The sequence below is a fragment of the Brachyhypopomus gauderio genome, chromosome 3 (assembly GCF_052324685.1).
Source record: "Brachyhypopomus gauderio isolate BG-103 chromosome 3, BGAUD_0.2, whole genome shotgun sequence".
Lineage (NCBI taxonomy): Eukaryota > Metazoa > Chordata > Actinopteri > Gymnotiformes > Hypopomidae > Brachyhypopomus > Brachyhypopomus gauderio.
The window spans coordinates 4,465,271-4,482,329 of NC_135213.1; the positions used below are offsets into that span (position 1 = coordinate 4,465,271).

At 46.8% G+C, this 17,059-nt stretch overlaps 1 protein-coding gene across 3 annotated transcripts; it reads left to right on the forward strand.

The window, feature by feature from the left end:
* Positions 1-2,016: 2,016 nt before the first annotated feature.
* Positions 2,017-7,767, forward strand: zfand5a (zinc finger, AN1-type domain 5a). Of its 3 annotated transcripts, none has more exons than XM_076999033.1 (6): positions 2,017-2,316; positions 4,341-4,502; positions 4,937-5,033; positions 5,234-5,337; positions 6,037-6,168; positions 6,260-7,767. In XM_076999033.1, the coding sequence occupies exons 2-6, from the start codon at positions 4,346-4,348 to the stop codon at positions 6,406-6,408; spliced, it is 639 nt and encodes a 212-aa protein (XP_076855148.1). In that variant the 5' UTR covers positions 2,017-2,316; positions 4,341-4,345; the 3' UTR covers positions 6,409-7,767. The 3 variants fall into 3 exon arrangements, with proteins under 3 accessions (XP_076855148.1, XP_076855146.1, XP_076855147.1); XM_076999031.1 differs by having other exon boundaries at positions 2,019-2,316; positions 4,338-4,502; XM_076999032.1 differs by lacking the exon at positions 2,017-2,316 and having other exon boundaries at positions 2,339-4,502.
* The last annotated feature ends 9,292 nt before the right edge of the window (positions 7,768-17,059 follow it).

Sequence of the window (17,059 nt, forward strand, 5' to 3'; positions counted from 1 at the left end):
CTCTGATTCATCACGTAGGTAATGGAAAACAGCGTCAGCGATGCTGTACTTGCCGTACTTGTTTGAATGCTGTACTCATTTGGATTGTGTGAAGGGTGTCATGACGTCGACATACCACTCGATGGGGTCATTGACAATTGCCATTAACGTAGCTTGCAACTAGACAAATTCTGCATAATTACCGTCACTGAAGTTCAGCTCCTGCCCAGGGGGCGGGTCCTTTCACCATATGAATGGTGTCTGTGGGCGCGGCAAAGTGATACCTGCAAGGTATGTATGTGTAGAAGTGTGAAAGAGTTGCTCAACAGGCATTAAGGTGGAAACAAACAGGTAGTGAAGCTGACATGAGGTGTGAACTCCTGGTCAATACTGTAAACAGAGCCAACCCACGTCATACAGGCGTTCCCTTACCACAGAGACTAAACAGTGCCCATCAGACTCTGGTCCAATTAAGTCCCAATTCAATGTTCCAGGCGTTAATGGAGAAGTAATATACAATAAATAACTCATGCCAGATACACAGTATACGCAAACACGTCTGAGTGAGTCCTAAACTGTGATATAGGGGTGGGTAATGTTGGGAAAATATAACGTCAAAATGCTTGGACATCTTCACAGTGCATAATTTGAAAACATTTAGCATTTCTAAAGTTTGCTATCGAACTGGAACAAGAGATACAAGAACAAAAAGAAGTGATGCGTTGGAACAAGGTGAACAGTGCAGTGGGAAAGAGGGATTTAAACCGAAGAAAGAGGGAAAATAAACAACGGGATGATTTGGTTGGTCCACATTTGTGTTTTAATGAAAGTGTTCATCTGGTCAGTGATATACTAGTGCTGACAAAACCTGGGATGTGGTGAAAAAGCATGTGATGTCATTTAATGTCAAATTCATAGTGATGTCATATTCTATTGTCCACCTCAGTTACATGTATGCAGTACAGAAAATAGCACTGTAACTCACTGTAGAGCACTGGAGGATAGATAAAGCTTAACAATAAGTTACACATTTAAGAACAGCCCAAGGTGTCTGTTCAGTGGGAAAGTGAGTAACTTCACAGTTCAGGGTTTGTCAAACACCTCTCCACATTTCTGAGTAACTCAACTAGAAATTTTCACAACTAGAAATTTGTTTGTCTCATGTACTCCTGAAAAAATACAGTTAGGCACCAGTCCACCCTTGGGACATCAGGACACTACAGTGTGTTCTGTACATGGCAGCCAACACAAACACACGATGCTGAAACCAGTTCAACCAAATTTCTTTTAAAACTGAATTAATTCCCCACCCCTGCCTTTCTCTCTCTCTCTCTCTCTCTCTCTCTCTCTCTCTCTCTCTCTCTCTCTCTCTCTCTCTCTCTCACACACACACACTCCACCTTCCGAACAACTTAACATGCTTATTTACAGGAACGCAGAGATACAGCATACACTGCCTCAGGTTACATCTGTTGAGTCACACTCTAAAGACATCAAGACATTTCCTATGTCTGCAGGTCCTACAGTACCTTCCTAAAAAATGGCTGACCTGTAGATACATAAGAACAGACGAACGCTCTGTGACTATTCTGAAGATAACATCTATGTACCACTGGACCAATGCTTAAGAAACACTGCAGACACTTAATATCACCAAAGTTTGGGGTGAATAAGACCAAAACCAAATAAATCGTTTTGTTCTAAATAAGTATGTGTCAAGTATGATATAACATTGCCTATATTTTCTCATAATTCCTTTTTTTGCTGTTATCTAAAGTTAAAACATTTACATTTACATTTACATTTATGGCATTTAGCAGACGCTCTTATCCAGAGCGACTTACAAAAGTGCTATTTTGTAAAAAAAACACAACTTCATATGTTTGTTCTATTTGTCTTCAGTACATAGGTAGACCTTATTTTATCTTTACACCTCCGCCCCGCCCCCGGATATTGTGTGACCAATAGCGTTCCGCCCCCGCATCATGACGTCCCAAGACACTCCTCTGACTAAAGAAGGAAACAAACAGCAAAAGAAGAGAGAGAGAGAGCTCGCGACAGAAGAGAGAGCTCGCGACAGAAGAGAGAGCTCGCGACAGAAGAGAGAGCTCGCGACAGAAGAGAGAGCTCGCGACAGAAGAGAGAGCTCGCGACAGAAGAGAGAGCTCGCGACAGACAGAAGAGAGCAGAGAGCTCGCGACAGCGCGAGACGGAGTTAATTTATCGCTCTCGCCGACACAAAGCCCCCGAAAACGGAACGGCGCTCATTAAGTTTCGAAAAAAATATCCACATCATTTCACAAATATCGACCACTTTTAAAAGTTCAGTTAACCGAGGTAAGTGTCGTCGACAAACAAATGGTTTTTTAAATCTTGTTTTTAAATATATAATCTCGACTGTGGGTGGATGGAGATTACCGACGTGTTCCGCCGCGTATTGTGCTCGACCAGCCCGGTGAGGACGCCGTGGACGGACGGGGGTCTGTCGGGCGGTTTAACCGTCCTGGCTGGCGAATTTCATCTCGTTTATCATCCTGGTAAACAAAAGTCTTCCGACTTGTCAGCACCACCGTCAGAAGATCACGGAGCGAAGTACGGACGGAGCGGCTGGCTGGCGTTAGCACGGCGGACACCCTTCACCCGGGATATCGGGTTATCACCAGAGGAGAGTTTAAATAACGACCCAAAATGTCTTTAATTATTAAAAAACCCAGCGAATCAACCCAGTGTGTGGTGCGGACACAGACTGTGTTTCAGTCGGGTAATATTAGTGTTACTGACTGCTGCCCATTGTTCATCTAGTTAGCCGTCCTGGCTAGCAAGTTTGGTTTTTTAAAAAAGAGAAAACGAGAGAGAGAAGAGAGAGAGAGAGGACACACCAGGACGAGCTTATATCTGCTGGCGTCTGTGTTTGAGACGGTGCCACAACGAACCCTTCACCCCGGGTTTGGGTCCGAACTAGCCCTTTGTTCCGAGATTACACTAGTTCAGGAGAGGCGTCGGGGTGTTTGTCAGAAGTGAAGAGGAAGTGTCGCTATAGCTGTCCGCCATGGCTCACACAAAGGAGAAAGAGAAGAAGGAAAGAAAGAAAGGAGGAGAAGAAGGAGAAACCCTGTCATGGCTCACACAAAGGAGAAGAAAAGAAAGAAGGAAAGGAGAAGAAAGAGAAGGAGAAGCAGTGTCATGGCTCAGACAAAGAAGGAGGGAAAGAAAGAGGAGAAGGAGAGAACGGGCTCAGACAAAGGAGGAGGAGAGGAGGCGAATTCTGTCTTATCTGTCCACACATCCTCCTGTCGAGGGGATTAATAACCCCACTAATAATAGGGAGATTATAAAATCCCACTGTAGCTCCGTCCCCCTCCAGCTCGGTACAAGCGAGCCTGCGGACCTCGAAGCGCTGTTTTCATTTCCAGAATGGGGTCTTCTCGAACTGGCCAGGCGGAACTGGGAAGCCGTTGAGCTGCAGCAGCTGTTTTCCTCCACCAGTGTGTGGTAACTTGTCAGGCCAGACTGGCAGGCGGCGGTTCTGTCCTTCGGCGTAACCCGTGATTTGTTGGACTATATTTGGTGCTGTCGGCACGCAGTGTTCGGACCCAGATGATTTGAGTCAAGTCGCGGTGGTTGTGCATCGAGAGGCGGTATCGATCATTCCCACATGTAATGGACCGCTATAAAACACAGAATGGTTCACGCCGTAGGAATCCTTCTCGTTTGGTCCCGGTCCACCTCCGGCCCTCGTTACACCGGCTATGAAGCGAAAACGGGCTTTGACACCCGGCGGGTGTTGTTGGGAGTGGGTGACCGGGCAGTGCCTCTCACTGGTTTAGCTCTCACACAACATTCATGTGTTATAATTGTCAGAGGTGTCAAGATGACATAATGACACAACGACAACTGACTCGTTGATATGTAGATCTCAGCTGACCTGTTAAACTTGATTTAATTCGGTCAGGCATTTGACATGCAGTTCACTTTCAAACTGGGCACGCAGGGACTGGCTGTCCCTCTTTGTATGCCGGAAGTACAATGAGTGTGTCCTAATTACAAACATGTTTATAGCAAACGGTGCGCTCTTAGTAGATGTAAACACTCAAGGTAACATTAGACAAGGGTTTTAAGAAAACAGTTGCCTTGAGTAAGTCTTAAATTATTTAGTTCGAGCAAAGAATGTAGACTTGCACACTGTTGGATCGATTGAAATTCTTTAAGGCAGTTGTCTGTTCCAAACGGCCTTCGTTAGCTTTAGGTTTACACTGCAGTCCCACAAGTTTTTCATGCCAGGCTTCACATTTTACATCCAACTTTAGCCCTAACTTTCTCCAACTTCTTCTTCTCTTTATCCCATTGGTACGCTCTAGCAGCTGCAATGGCCCAGGAAACCAATCAGAGCCCAGTTCCCATCCTGTGCACCACAGGCTGTGGTTTCTACGGCAACCCCAGGACAAATGGAATGTGTTCTGTATGCTATAAGGAGCACCTGAGCAGACAGCAGAGTAGCGACCGCAGTCCTGTGAGCCCTCTAGGTAAGCTACACGGCAAACGCTTAGTCGAGCCACTTCAGCTCGGGGGGGGGCGGGGCTAGTACGGTTCAGTAGTCGTGTTTTTGACATGTATCTAATTGTGTGATTGGCTGTGTTTTACATCGCAGCTTCTAAACACATTCTAGAACCCCTTATGGGAACTGTAAAAAGCTGTCAAAAAAAGCTTGTTGTAGCCACATCCTCTTTTAACACCTCTGTGCTGTGAGCGGAGTTGCGTGCAGCAGCGTGGGCGGCGAGCGTAGGATCCCCCGTGGGCCTGCCCCGTGTCACGTGCTGTTCCTTTTGTGCTTTCTTCCTCTGAAGTCTCCTATTCACGCGTAATCGCGCGTAATGAGGAATCCCGCTCTGACCGTTACGAGGGCGGCGTGACGCCGTCACAGGAACGCCAGTCGATTGTTGTGTTATTTGCGCTGCAGGTGGATCCTCGGTGGAGGCCGCGGCGATGCAAATACTAGACGCCAGCCTAAACAAAGTAGAGCCTTCGCCCTCGACCAGCGCGGAGTCCATGAGAGAGTGAGTGTGTGGGGGGGCACCGAGTATATGCACACATGTATACACACAGTTGTGCTTTTGTGTTCTGGAATACAAGATTTGTTATGGTCAAGTGCGCCGAGTGTTTGGCAGCAGCTGTGTAGGCACTTGTGTGTGTGTGTGTGTGTGTGTGTGCGTGAGCGCTCGCTCGCAATGACCGGCTTTGTGTGCCACTTCCACAGAAGCATGCCCACGGCCTCCCTGCCCGTAACCCAACAGATGACGGAGATGAGCATATCCCGAGAGGAGGGGAGCCCCTCCCCCACACCGGACCCCTTGGAACCAGGTACTCGCGCTTCTGTCCAGTGGCTCGACAACACGGCACATCCTTAGCCGTACTAGCTGTTTAAACGTAGGCACGGTTTAACTGATGCTAGCTTCAGTGCAGGCATCCTCAGGCAACAGCGCCTTGAAGAAACCAATTTAGAGTTCAATCAGTTCCATTTAACCTGATTTGTCATCTGGGAATCGTATGTAGGTACGGTTGTGGGTCGATCAAGGGTATTTGCTGTTTACACCTCCAGACAGGCATGAAAGAAACCATATTAACTGATTAATTGCAACTTGTACTGCAGTTACATATCGAAGCAGCAGTTTATCAATTAGTTTATTCACATACCTGTGCACAAACACAGGCCAACAATGGAGAAGTTAGTTTAAGCGTGTCTGCTTGCTGTCAGACGCTCATACGGCGTTGATATGAGGCTGCTGTGGAGATGGCTTTGAAAGGAAGCTTTCATCTTCCCCTTTACTGTGTGTGTGCGTGTGAGAGAAGTTTGAAGTGGCGTGAGGTTTTGGGCACAGCCCTGTGAAATTGCAACCACACTGCTAGTCAGTCTTCAGCCCGAGATCCAGATGCCTCAAACTGCTCCCAGATCTCAATAAACCTGAAACACACACACACACGGGACATCTCTCACCCTCGTCTTTGCAGTGTGTGTGCGTTCTCGTGTCATTTCATTACTGGACCTTGGTGTTCTTGCAGTCGTGACCCAGCCCACTTCGTCCCCGTCCCCGTCGCCTGTAGCCCAGGACGGCGAGGATGGCAAGAGTCCGGACGCCTCCAAGCCCAAGAAGAACCGCTGCTTCACCTGTCGCAAGAGAGTGGGCCTGACGGGTGAGTGCTCGCCAGCTCACACCCCCGTCCGAGGGGGAGGGAGGGCGGAGTCACGGAGTGCCTGTTTAACGCCCCGTTCGTGTTCTTCCAGGTTTCGACTGCAGGTGCGGCAACCTTTTCTGCGGAATCCACCGGTACTCGGACAAACACAACTGCACGTACGACTACAAGGCAGAGGCCGCCGCCAAGATCCGGAAGGAGAACCCCATGGTCGTGGCGGACAAGATCCAGAGAATATAAGAGCTGCCTTCGTCAGACCCGGGAGAGGGCGGAGCTTTTTTTTGGAGGAGGGCGGAGTTTGGGAGGAAAGGCGGAGTTTGGGACAGAGGTTGGGGGAAGATTGATGCGGTGCGCTGCTGAGAAGCTGAAACGAGTGAAAGTGCAGCCATGTGGATATACGGACTCGTTGATTTTCTACATGACCTTGAGAAAGAGCCAGAAAACAACCCACAGCTGTCCTGAATGGGGACGATGCATGAATGACCGTTTGTTCTGTCTGTTGTGCCTGGGTTTTGATTTTTTAAAAATGCGTATTTTGGTTTGTGTAGGCTCTCACCTGCTGTGTGCGTTTGGACGTAGGCGTGCGTGTGCTGTCTGTTTCCCGGATACGAAGTGGTCCCACGGTCCCCTTCATTGCTCCGTTCATGCGGGGCTTGGTGGACGCTTTGTGCCAAACCGCCGCCGTTGCGCTCTGGACACACGGGCGGACCGCCACATTCGGACCTTGCGACCTGCACGTTTGTCTGGGATTTTTTTTGGAGGGGTGTCAAAAACGACCCAGACCGCTACGTGTCCGTTCTGTTCTGGTCCGGTCTGGATGCTTTTTATTTTATTTTTAGAAAGTTCAGTTTTTTTTTCTTCCGTGTTCGAATTTCATATCCGCTATTAAAAAATGAGCATTAGGTCACAGCGATCGGGTTTCAGTGCAAGGCTGCTGGTCAGTGGTGGGGCGTGGTGCTGTTTAATAGTTTTTCTCCTTAATGTGAACATGCTACTGTGACGTTCTCCACTGATGGAAGTGCTGGACGGTATGTCGGATGTTTGGAGTTCCCCATCATGGGCTTCTGGTGCAGCACGTGTGGCCTACTTTCTTCTCACGCATTCGGGCCGAACCTCCGCTCTTTGCCGTGGTCGAGCGGCCTGGTGGTCCGAGAGATGCTGTGGAGCTTTTTTGTTTTATCATTTGAGTGCATTTATTTAGACATATTAGTGTGTGTGAGCATGTGTGTGTGTGTGTGTGTGTGTGTGAGAGAGAATGAGGAATGCTAACCTTCCTGAGAGTGCATTGGTCATAGCGTAACATTTTGAATCCCAGCAGTAGAATCTGCATTCTGTTCAGACTGAGTGTGAATGATTAGCTTGGTTTCACAAACACCCATAATCAAACCCGTTACTTTGTGCTTGTGTGAGTGGTTCGTCTGTCTTTTCTGTGTTGGGTCTGGAAGTTGAGAACTGTATGTTTGAGTTTTGATTTCAGCTATTAGTTATATGCAAATTTGTACAAAAAACCTTACAATGTTCATATTTATGTATTGCATTTAATCCTTTTATCTGGCATTAAAGCAAATAGTATTGTAAATAAAAATGAACAGAAAACAGTGTCTCTCCTGCATCTTTGCCCCTCGTAATGCTTACTCCAGAAGCAAACACCGACCTTTGTCCCAGTTAACTCCTATTACATCATGTATTGATGTTGGCGTCATGAAACTGTCCCTGTTAAGGCTCCTCCCCCTTCTTGGGTGTTCTGTGGTTAGGTATTCATTGATGAGTCTGACTTTGGAAGAGTCGTTAAATCTGTGAGTTAATCAACTGTTAAATCATCAACAGAATTGTTAATTCGACCGTTAGGTAGTTACTGTCTTAACCAGGGCTGTATGGTTATTTCAAACCAGTTGAAATCGTGTTCTCACCCCCCTGTGGAGAATGAGCGGCTTGCGTGTAAGCAGACTCTTGTCCGGATGTCTTAGTCACTTAGTCCTGATGTTTCTACTTTTGCTTTTGGAACTAAGCCTGTGAATTTTGGAAGGACACTACGAGAGCAGCGTTTGTTCAGGCGCCAGGCGTTTAGCGCCCCCCCGGAGTGAGCGTCTCCTCCCTGCCGTGGTAACACACGGGCACACCTGCTCGGGGTCTAGGGGTGCTCCAGGCCGTCATGGCAGCTGGCCCTGACGCCTTTAGCTGCTGTTGTCAGGAAGAGCGGTGAGGAAGGAACACGTCTAACAATCCTCGCCTGACCTAGGAACAGCTGTAGAGGTGTGTGTGTGTGAGGGAGAGAGAGAGAAATTCCTTTCCCTAAGGAAGGACAAGTGTTGATTTCACATGTTTGGTCCCAGGATCCTTTTCCACTTCTAGTCTTTAGTGTCCAAGCTCTCTGCTTATCTGAGGGATTTAATTCTAGGAGGTCTTCAATATTGTTGGGGACTTGGTAGAGTCTGGGGTGGTGAAACTGACCTCAGATCAGTGGAAAAGGTGACTGCCAGCTTTCAGTGTCAACCTGATGTTAGATTCCTGTTCCCATTGCTGTTTTCTGCACCAGCCTCTCGCATGTATGAACGGCCTTTGGAGAGAAGGCAACCTGGGGTACGCTGAGGTGGGGGTTAGTGCGGGGCCAGCCCAGATATCGGATTCAAGTGTGTACGGCTCAGGGCAGAAGGAGCAGTTCTGGGGTCAGGTCCCTTCTGTTTCTCCTGCTGATAGTCTCCTTAAGATTTCCAGATAAACAGACCTAGAAACAACAATAACAGAAGAACTTACTAAGAGGGTTCTGAATGTACGTCCAGGGCAAGTTGTCACAAGCCGTTTTAGAGCAGGAGTGGCTTTTCAAGGTCAGTTTTGTGACTAAAATCTCAGCAATCACTCATCTTTAATCAGCAGTACTGATACCGAAGTGTACAGAAATACAAGCTGCAGGGCAGTGTTCACAAAGCGTCCTAATTTAGCACCACTGATCTGTGATCTTTGTCTCGTGACCGCAAGTGCCATAAGCAGGGAGGAATATGATGCCACCTCCTCGGAGATTCCGGGCCAGAGAAATATCGAACGTCTCGGAAGCGCTGGCCCAGAAGCGCCCCCTCACCTTATTCTGATCCTGATCCAGCTGGGATCAACTGCCCCCGTGGGCAGTTAGACGGGTGGAGGGAGGGGCCTTCCTGTTCTCCTAAACTAACTGCTGGTGGTGTTACTTCACTACAAACGACTGGTCATAGACCCAATTACAGTGTCTGCTGTGACACATTTTGAAAATGTTTTTAAAAAGCTTTTGCTCTGGTAGGACTTGAATTTAAAGGTTAAAGGCAGTTTGTCCATATATGGACTTAAACCATTGCTAACTTATAAGGATTTTTAGTGGAGGGAATCCTACTCATGAAAGTTAAAATTCAAATTTATATTCGATTTGACAGCATGTGTTGTCGTTAAGCAGATTTACAAATGGATGGGTCCAGATCTGTAATGAGCACGCCAGAAGCTAGGAAAACGTCCTGTGTGGATTAAGGAGCAAGACCCCAGAGAAGAAATCCTCAACGGGGCGGTCCAGCTAGCGACCACTCCATGCTTTATTATTCTATAAACCAGGGGTCACCAACCTTTTTGAAGTTGGGAGCTACTTCTTGGATACCAATTATTGCGGAGGGCTACCAGAAAGAAAGTTGTTGAGCGGGGGGGGGGGGGGGGGGGGGGAATTGGGTTCGTGTGCGCGTGTCAATTGCTAAGCGGGAAGACCGCTAGCAACCGCGGACAATCGCTAATAGCAAAAACATAAACGATGCAGCGCTTTGGTACATGGCAATATAGTGAGCTGTTTTTAAAGCAAGCCCGCGGGCGACTCATAATGTCCTCGCGGGCGACATGGTGGTGACCCCTGCTATAAACTGACTATATACTAAGTCCATGACTAACTTGGCCGTAACAATGATGGGAAAACTGCCTTGTTGTAAGTCAGAGTGCCTCATAAATTAACAAATAAATGTGAAACAAGAAATTCGTGGAAAGAGCGGAGTTGCCGTGGAAACCAAATAAAAAGGGCGTCTCAGAATGTTTGTTTTGGTTCTCTCTTTCGGCCCAAACGTTCTGGCTGCCTCCCGTCACAGAGTGAGTCAGGATCTGATGGCCTGGTTTGACCTTTGGGATCACGTGAGGAGACAGAGGGGCCATGCGACCTATATACACAACAAGAGTGGCAGAAAACTGGGCAAGCAAAACATGTATACTGCCACACGCATACACACCCTCACAGAACCGTATCAAAGTCTGAACCAGCCAGGCTGTGTGTATCCTCAGGTTTGGACTGCACGGTTTGATCTGGGCTGCTGTCAGAGAAAGTTCATAGAGGGTTTGGGAACTCTATCGACTCACAGCGCACGCACTCACTTAAACTGCTGACCTTCTAAGGGAGTACAGATGAAGGAGTTCTTAACCCCCAGGACATCGTGTACGATGGCATTATAAATGTGTGTGTCTGTGTGTATGATGTGGGGTGGGGGTTGTTGGGTGTGGTGATTATAGGTTTTTGTTCATTTAGTGTGGAAGTGTGTATATGTGTGTGTATATGTGTGTGTATGTTCTGTGTACCCTTGAGTGGATTGCTAAGGAGTCTTCCGGGCATGCTGATCTAGCTCGTTTGTCAGTTCTGTGACTCAGAGGGAGGAAGCAGTGAACGGGGTGGAATGGAGTTTCATTGTGATGTCACTGGCGCTGAGAATGCAGTGTTCTAACCCCGCCCCCTTGACATGCTTTAGTCACCTCTGTGCTGGAGGCCCCACCCTCTCGCATGCACTCTTCCCATGCGCTTCTGTCTTTTTGTGATTCATCTGCCTCTCTCTCTCCCTGTCTCCCTCCCTCCCTCTCTCTTTCTCTCGCTCTCTCTCTCCCTCTCTCTTTTATGCTGTCAGCTGAGTTCTCAGCCCTCAGGTATCCTGGAGGCAAGGTTTGTAGTTTAGCTGCAGAACTGTTGGCTAGACAGTTTCTCTCTGCCTGCAACCGTGCAGGTATTTGCATCTCTTTTATGTATTTGCCTAGTATACAGCACTGGAAGAATAACACATACACCTTCCTGAGAGACCGAGCTGCCTGTTACCTCAAGAACAACAGACAGCCATGCAGATCACATGGCTAAGGAACTAAGGATCAGTTACATTTGAAAGAATGCAGAATTTAATCAGTAGGAAATGAATGTAGAAATTCAGTAGTGTTGGCAAACTACTGTGAAATAAGAAAGTTTCTATTAACAGTCATTAGGAAGCACTATTCAGAGTAACTAGAATGTCTGAAACCTGTCAGACTCACTCATGATCTTAATCATTCATTCACACACAAAATGCTTTTTCATAATAGGCACAGAAATGTGTTTAAGCAGTCTAACAAAATACAATAGTCTTTGTTCACATGGGCATAGGACAGGTTTTACAAATGGCCCATGTGTTTAACCATTCTACACTGCCACCTGCTGGTGACTGTGGACACTACATGGCACACACGTCCCCAGTCGTTGAAATTTTGAACCGTAACGGTGAGTCAAAAGCATTTGGGTAAGGTATCAAAGTAAAGTTTATTAAAGACATTACACACACTCAAAATGTCTGCAAGAGAGAGAGCTGCCCCCCTCTCACACATCATGGTTCTTATATACTCTTTTGTTACATGATTACATCATTATTCAGTGACATGAGTTATGGATGTTGGGCCTCATTGGTGAGGTGATGAGATGAGGTGATGATGTGAGGTACCATCTCTCCCCTCCCTCCCTTTCTCTTTCTCTCCCTCTCTCTACCCCCCCCCGTCTCTCTCTGTAGTAAATGGTGTATGTGAACACCCTTATTAAAGTAGAAGGCAGACGTTCCTGAGTATATCCTATGTGTAGATTAGGACTCCTGCGTTAAGAGTGACAGCTTAGTCATGGCACACCTGGTGGACCGGAGGAACAAAGAGACCTTGCAGCATACAATGATGTGTAATTGGCCTTACATATGTTCAATATATGTTAATAAAGTGATTTCCATTCTACTCACTACTACGTGTGATCAATACATATATGTATACTGATTAAGATGATTACAGAGAGACAAAATGTGAATTTTCCCATGACACCCCGATGGAAGGTTTCAGGTTGGAAAGGGGTTGTTAGTTAGAGCAGCATCCCAGATCCAGGGTTCTCCTACACAGGTGAATATTTCCTTTGCTTTACAACATCTGCTAATGATGAAGACCTTCGGGAATCATCAGATGAAGTGTTGGGAAGCTTAAGCTGCACTGTAGAATGGTTAACTGTTCCGGCATGAAAATTCACAAAGCATCATTTCTCAGTTCAGTAGGTAAGTAAAAGGTGCAAAATGTTGTTTGGGTCATTATTACCTCCCTACCTCTACCTCACCACCTCTACCTCCTCATCTTTACCTCCTCATTTCTACCTCCTCATCTCTACCTCCTCATCTCTACCTCCCCACCTCTACCTTCTCATCTCTACCTCCCCACCTCTACATACTCACCTCTACCTCCTCATCTTTACCTCCTCATTTCTACCTCCTCACCTCTACCTCCCCACCTCTACATACTCACCTCTACTTTCTCATCTCTACCTCCTCATTTCTACCTCCCCACCTCTATACCTCCCCATCTTTACCTCCCCACCTCTACCTCCCCACCTCTACATACTCACCTCTACCTTCTCATCTCTACCTCCCCACCTCTACATACTCACCTCTACCTCCTCATTTCTACCTCCCCACCTCTACCTCCTCATCTCTACTCCCCCTCTCTACCTCCCCTACTCTACCTCCCCACCTCTACTTTCTCATCTCTACCTCCTCATTTCTACCTCCCCACCTCTATACCTCCCCATCTTTACCTCCCCACCTCTACCTCCCCACCTCTACCTCCTCATCTCTACATCCTCACCTCTACCTCCTCACCTCTACCTCCTCACCTCTACCTCCCCACCTCTACCTCCTCATCTCTACATCCTCACCTCTACCTCCTCACCTCTACCTCCCCACCTCTACCTCCTCATCTCTACATCCTCACCTCTACCTCCTCATCTCTACCTCCTCATCTCTACATCCTCATCTCTACATCATCACCTCTACCTCCTCACCTCTACCTCCTCATCTCTACCTCTTCATCTCTACCTCCCCACTTCTACCTCCTCATCTCTACATCCTCACCTCTACCTCCTCATCTGTACCTCCTCATCTCTACATCCTCATCTCTACATCCTCACCTCTACCTCCTCACCTCTACCTCCTCATCTCTACCTCCTCATTTCTACCTCCCCACCTCTACATACTCACCTCTACCTCATCATCTTTACCTCCTCATTTCTACCTCCCCACCTCTATCTCCTCATCTCTACCTCCCCACCTCTACCTCCTCAACTCTACCTCCTCATTTCTACCTCCCCACCTCTACCTCCTCATTTCTACCTCCTCATCTCTACATCCTCATCTCTACCTCCCCACCTCTACCTCCCCATCTCTACCTCCTCACCTCTACCTCCTCATCTCTACCTCCCCACCTCTACCTCCTCATCTCTACATCCTCACCTTTACCTCCTCACCTCTACCTCCTCATCTCTACCTCCTCACCTCTATCTCCCCACCTTTACCTCCCCATCTCTACCTCCCCCATCTCTACCTCCTCACCTCTACCTCCTCATCTCTACGTCCTCATCTCTACATCCTCACCTTTACCTCCTCACCTCTACCTCCTCATCTCTACCTCCCCACCTCTACCTCCCCACCTCTACCTCCTCAACTCTACCTCCTCATTTCTACCTCCCCACCTCTACCTCCTCATTTCTACCTCCTCATCTCTACATCCTCATCTCTACCTCCCCACCTCTACCTCCTCATCTCTACCTCCTCATTTCTACCTCCTCACCTCTACCTCCTCATCTCTACATCCTCATCTCTACCTCCTCACCTCTATCTCCCCACCTCTACCTCCTCATCTTTACCTCCTCATCTCTACCTCCCCACCTCTACCTCCTCATCTCTACCTCCTCATCTTTACCTCCCCACCTCTACATACTCACCTCTACCTCCTCATCTTTACCTCCTCATTTCTACCTCCCCACCTCTACCTCCTCATCTCTACCTCATCTCTACATACTCACCTCTACCTCCTCATCTCTACCTCCTCACCTCTACCTCCTCATCTCTACCTCATCTCTACATACTCACCTCTACCTCCTCATCTCTACCTCCTTCTGCAGCTCTCCCTCCTTATGAGAGTCAAAGCCAAAGCTGGACTCACACCTACGCTCACCTGCCACATTGATAAATACTCTCATATGTATATTTCTAGGTCTCATAGGTCCACTTACAGGTGTACATTTAAGACTGTAGTCCAGCTGTTGCTCCATTTGGTCAACGTTTCTGCAGTTTCTGAGTACAGCGCCCCTGCTGATGTGTAGGTGGCATTTCAGTTCCCAAACAGCAGAAACAATGACATGGCAGTGGTATAGAGTGGGTGTCAACAGATGAAGGTCAATGACTAACACACACACACATACACACACACACACACACACACACACACACTGTGTAATTTATAGCAAGGAGGAGCCATATGATGACCGGTCAGAGGGGTGATGTCATCATCACCCCGACATTGGGAACAAAGACCCAAGACTGAACCTGAGACTGAAGATCGTGGTTAAGCTGAGAACCAGACCAAGCCCAAGTGAAGATCCTGAATAGCTGCTGGAGGACGTGAATACAGCACCATGAATTATCTCTACTGTGACCATCAAAAGAAGGGCAAAAAAGAGGAAAAGAGAGAACATTTTGACCTTTGACGTTTTCCTTCCATATGAAACCATAGCTTCCCAGTTCAACAATTACGTTTTATAAGATTTTATAAGGTTTTATGTGGTTTCACCTCCACCAATGGAAGATTAGATAGATTATCACACTGAACACGATTACCCAGTAACAACAGTGCTGGCTCAAGTGGGACAGGCATGGCTTCAGGTTCACTGATATATAATTTGGTGGACAACGTAATTAGTCACATTACTGGGTGGGTTTGTAACACTGAGATCTACCACACCAGGCAGGATCCCAGGTGCAGGCTGTGCAGAGATGCCCCTGAGACCATCACATAACAGAAAGATGCAAGATGCTAGCAGTCAGAGTGTACATGGAACGCCATAACTAAGTGATGATGCTGAATGTTAAAGAGAATTACCAAGCTAAGGTCCTGTGGGACTCCCAGACACAGAATGAGAAAATGGTAAAGGATAACCAACCAGTCATAGTAGCGATGGACAAACAACAGAAGAGGGCAATCCCAAGTGAAAGCAACATCAGGAAGAAGGAAGATGAAAGCTCGAGAAAGACGAAGGGCTGGGAGAAGAGCTACAGTAGAATTGGAAGGAGAAGGCAGCAGAGCTCCATGGAGTGGGAGGACGACTCCAGCACATCCCAGGAACAGAGCCTCAGATCTCCGTCCACAATAGTGCAGTCCTGGGAACAGGTGAGATACCTTACAGGACCTTCAAGCTCCCAGACTTCTGCCCAAGGATCCAAGCTTGAAGGAGAAAGATATCACCCAGAAGAGTGCAACAGGGGAATTTATATATTTTATATACTTATATATCATTTATTTCTTAATATCTTCTTTGCAGCCTATTTTTTATAGATATTAAAACGATTTGCAAAAACCAGGTGAAGAACCCTGAAAGGATTCTATTTAGACCTTTTGTTTGTCTGATTATGTATTTACTCATTTACAGCCAGGATACAGACACCCGTGCTAATTATGTACCATGACCCTCATTTTCCTGAAAAGAGAATATAAACCTTTTATATTGTAAATATTTTCTTAGAAAATACTCTTGTTCAGAGATAGGGTGACATACTATTTAGAACAAAAGATATTTTGAAAACTCCTACGAAACTTCAGATCAACTCGATTTTTTCTCTACAAAAATTATGTCCAATAATTTTGTCTGCAAAGCTTTCTGTATCATCTCCAGAGTTTGCCGAGGATCACCAGTGTGGCCAGAGTGAAAGTTCTGCTGACACCGAGCCCCTCTACCCCAGGCCATCATCCCGTCTTTCTCCTGCTCTCCGAAACAGACACAAGATCATTATCCTCTTTTCAGGCCTGTGGGTGCATTATCTCTCTCTCCCCCTCTTCAAAAAAGGAGTCATAATTGGGCTGAATTATTCAGGGGGTGAAATTGAGCAGCTCTAGGGTTTCAAGGGCTTATTGTTCTTGGATAAGGTCTCTCAATGGCCACAAAAAGTGAACTCGACATGCTCATTACTGTTCATTGGCTGTCCATGGATTGGCATGGGTCCCCACACACACACACACACACACACACACACACACACACACACACACACACACACACACACACACACACACACACACATACACACATATATGCATACAAAAGCATCATCTTCCTTAAACACACATACATGCATGCATGCACACGCACGCATGCGCACACGCACACGCACACACACACACACGTGCACACACACACACATGCGCGCACACACACACACACACACACACACACACACACACTGATGCTGGACTGCTGAAGAGCGTTGTGCCAATGGAGCTGCTCATTACCTCAGAGAATGAAGGTAAACTGCTAATTTATTTACATGATTTGCGTGAATTTCTTTTTTCATTATTTTTATTTTTTATTTTTCTTTTACTATTGTGTTTTTGTCTGCAATTAAACTCTAATCAGTTTGTGCAATCACGGTGAATATCATTTTCTGGGCTCTGATGTAAGTGTATGTGGTTTATATTTTATTAAAGCATTCATGTGAAAAGCTTTCTAGTCCAGTGTAACAAACAGTTATTGCAAATCACATTAATTTCATGCTTTGCTGTTTATTAATTTGATCTTGATGTATGATGTGTATGA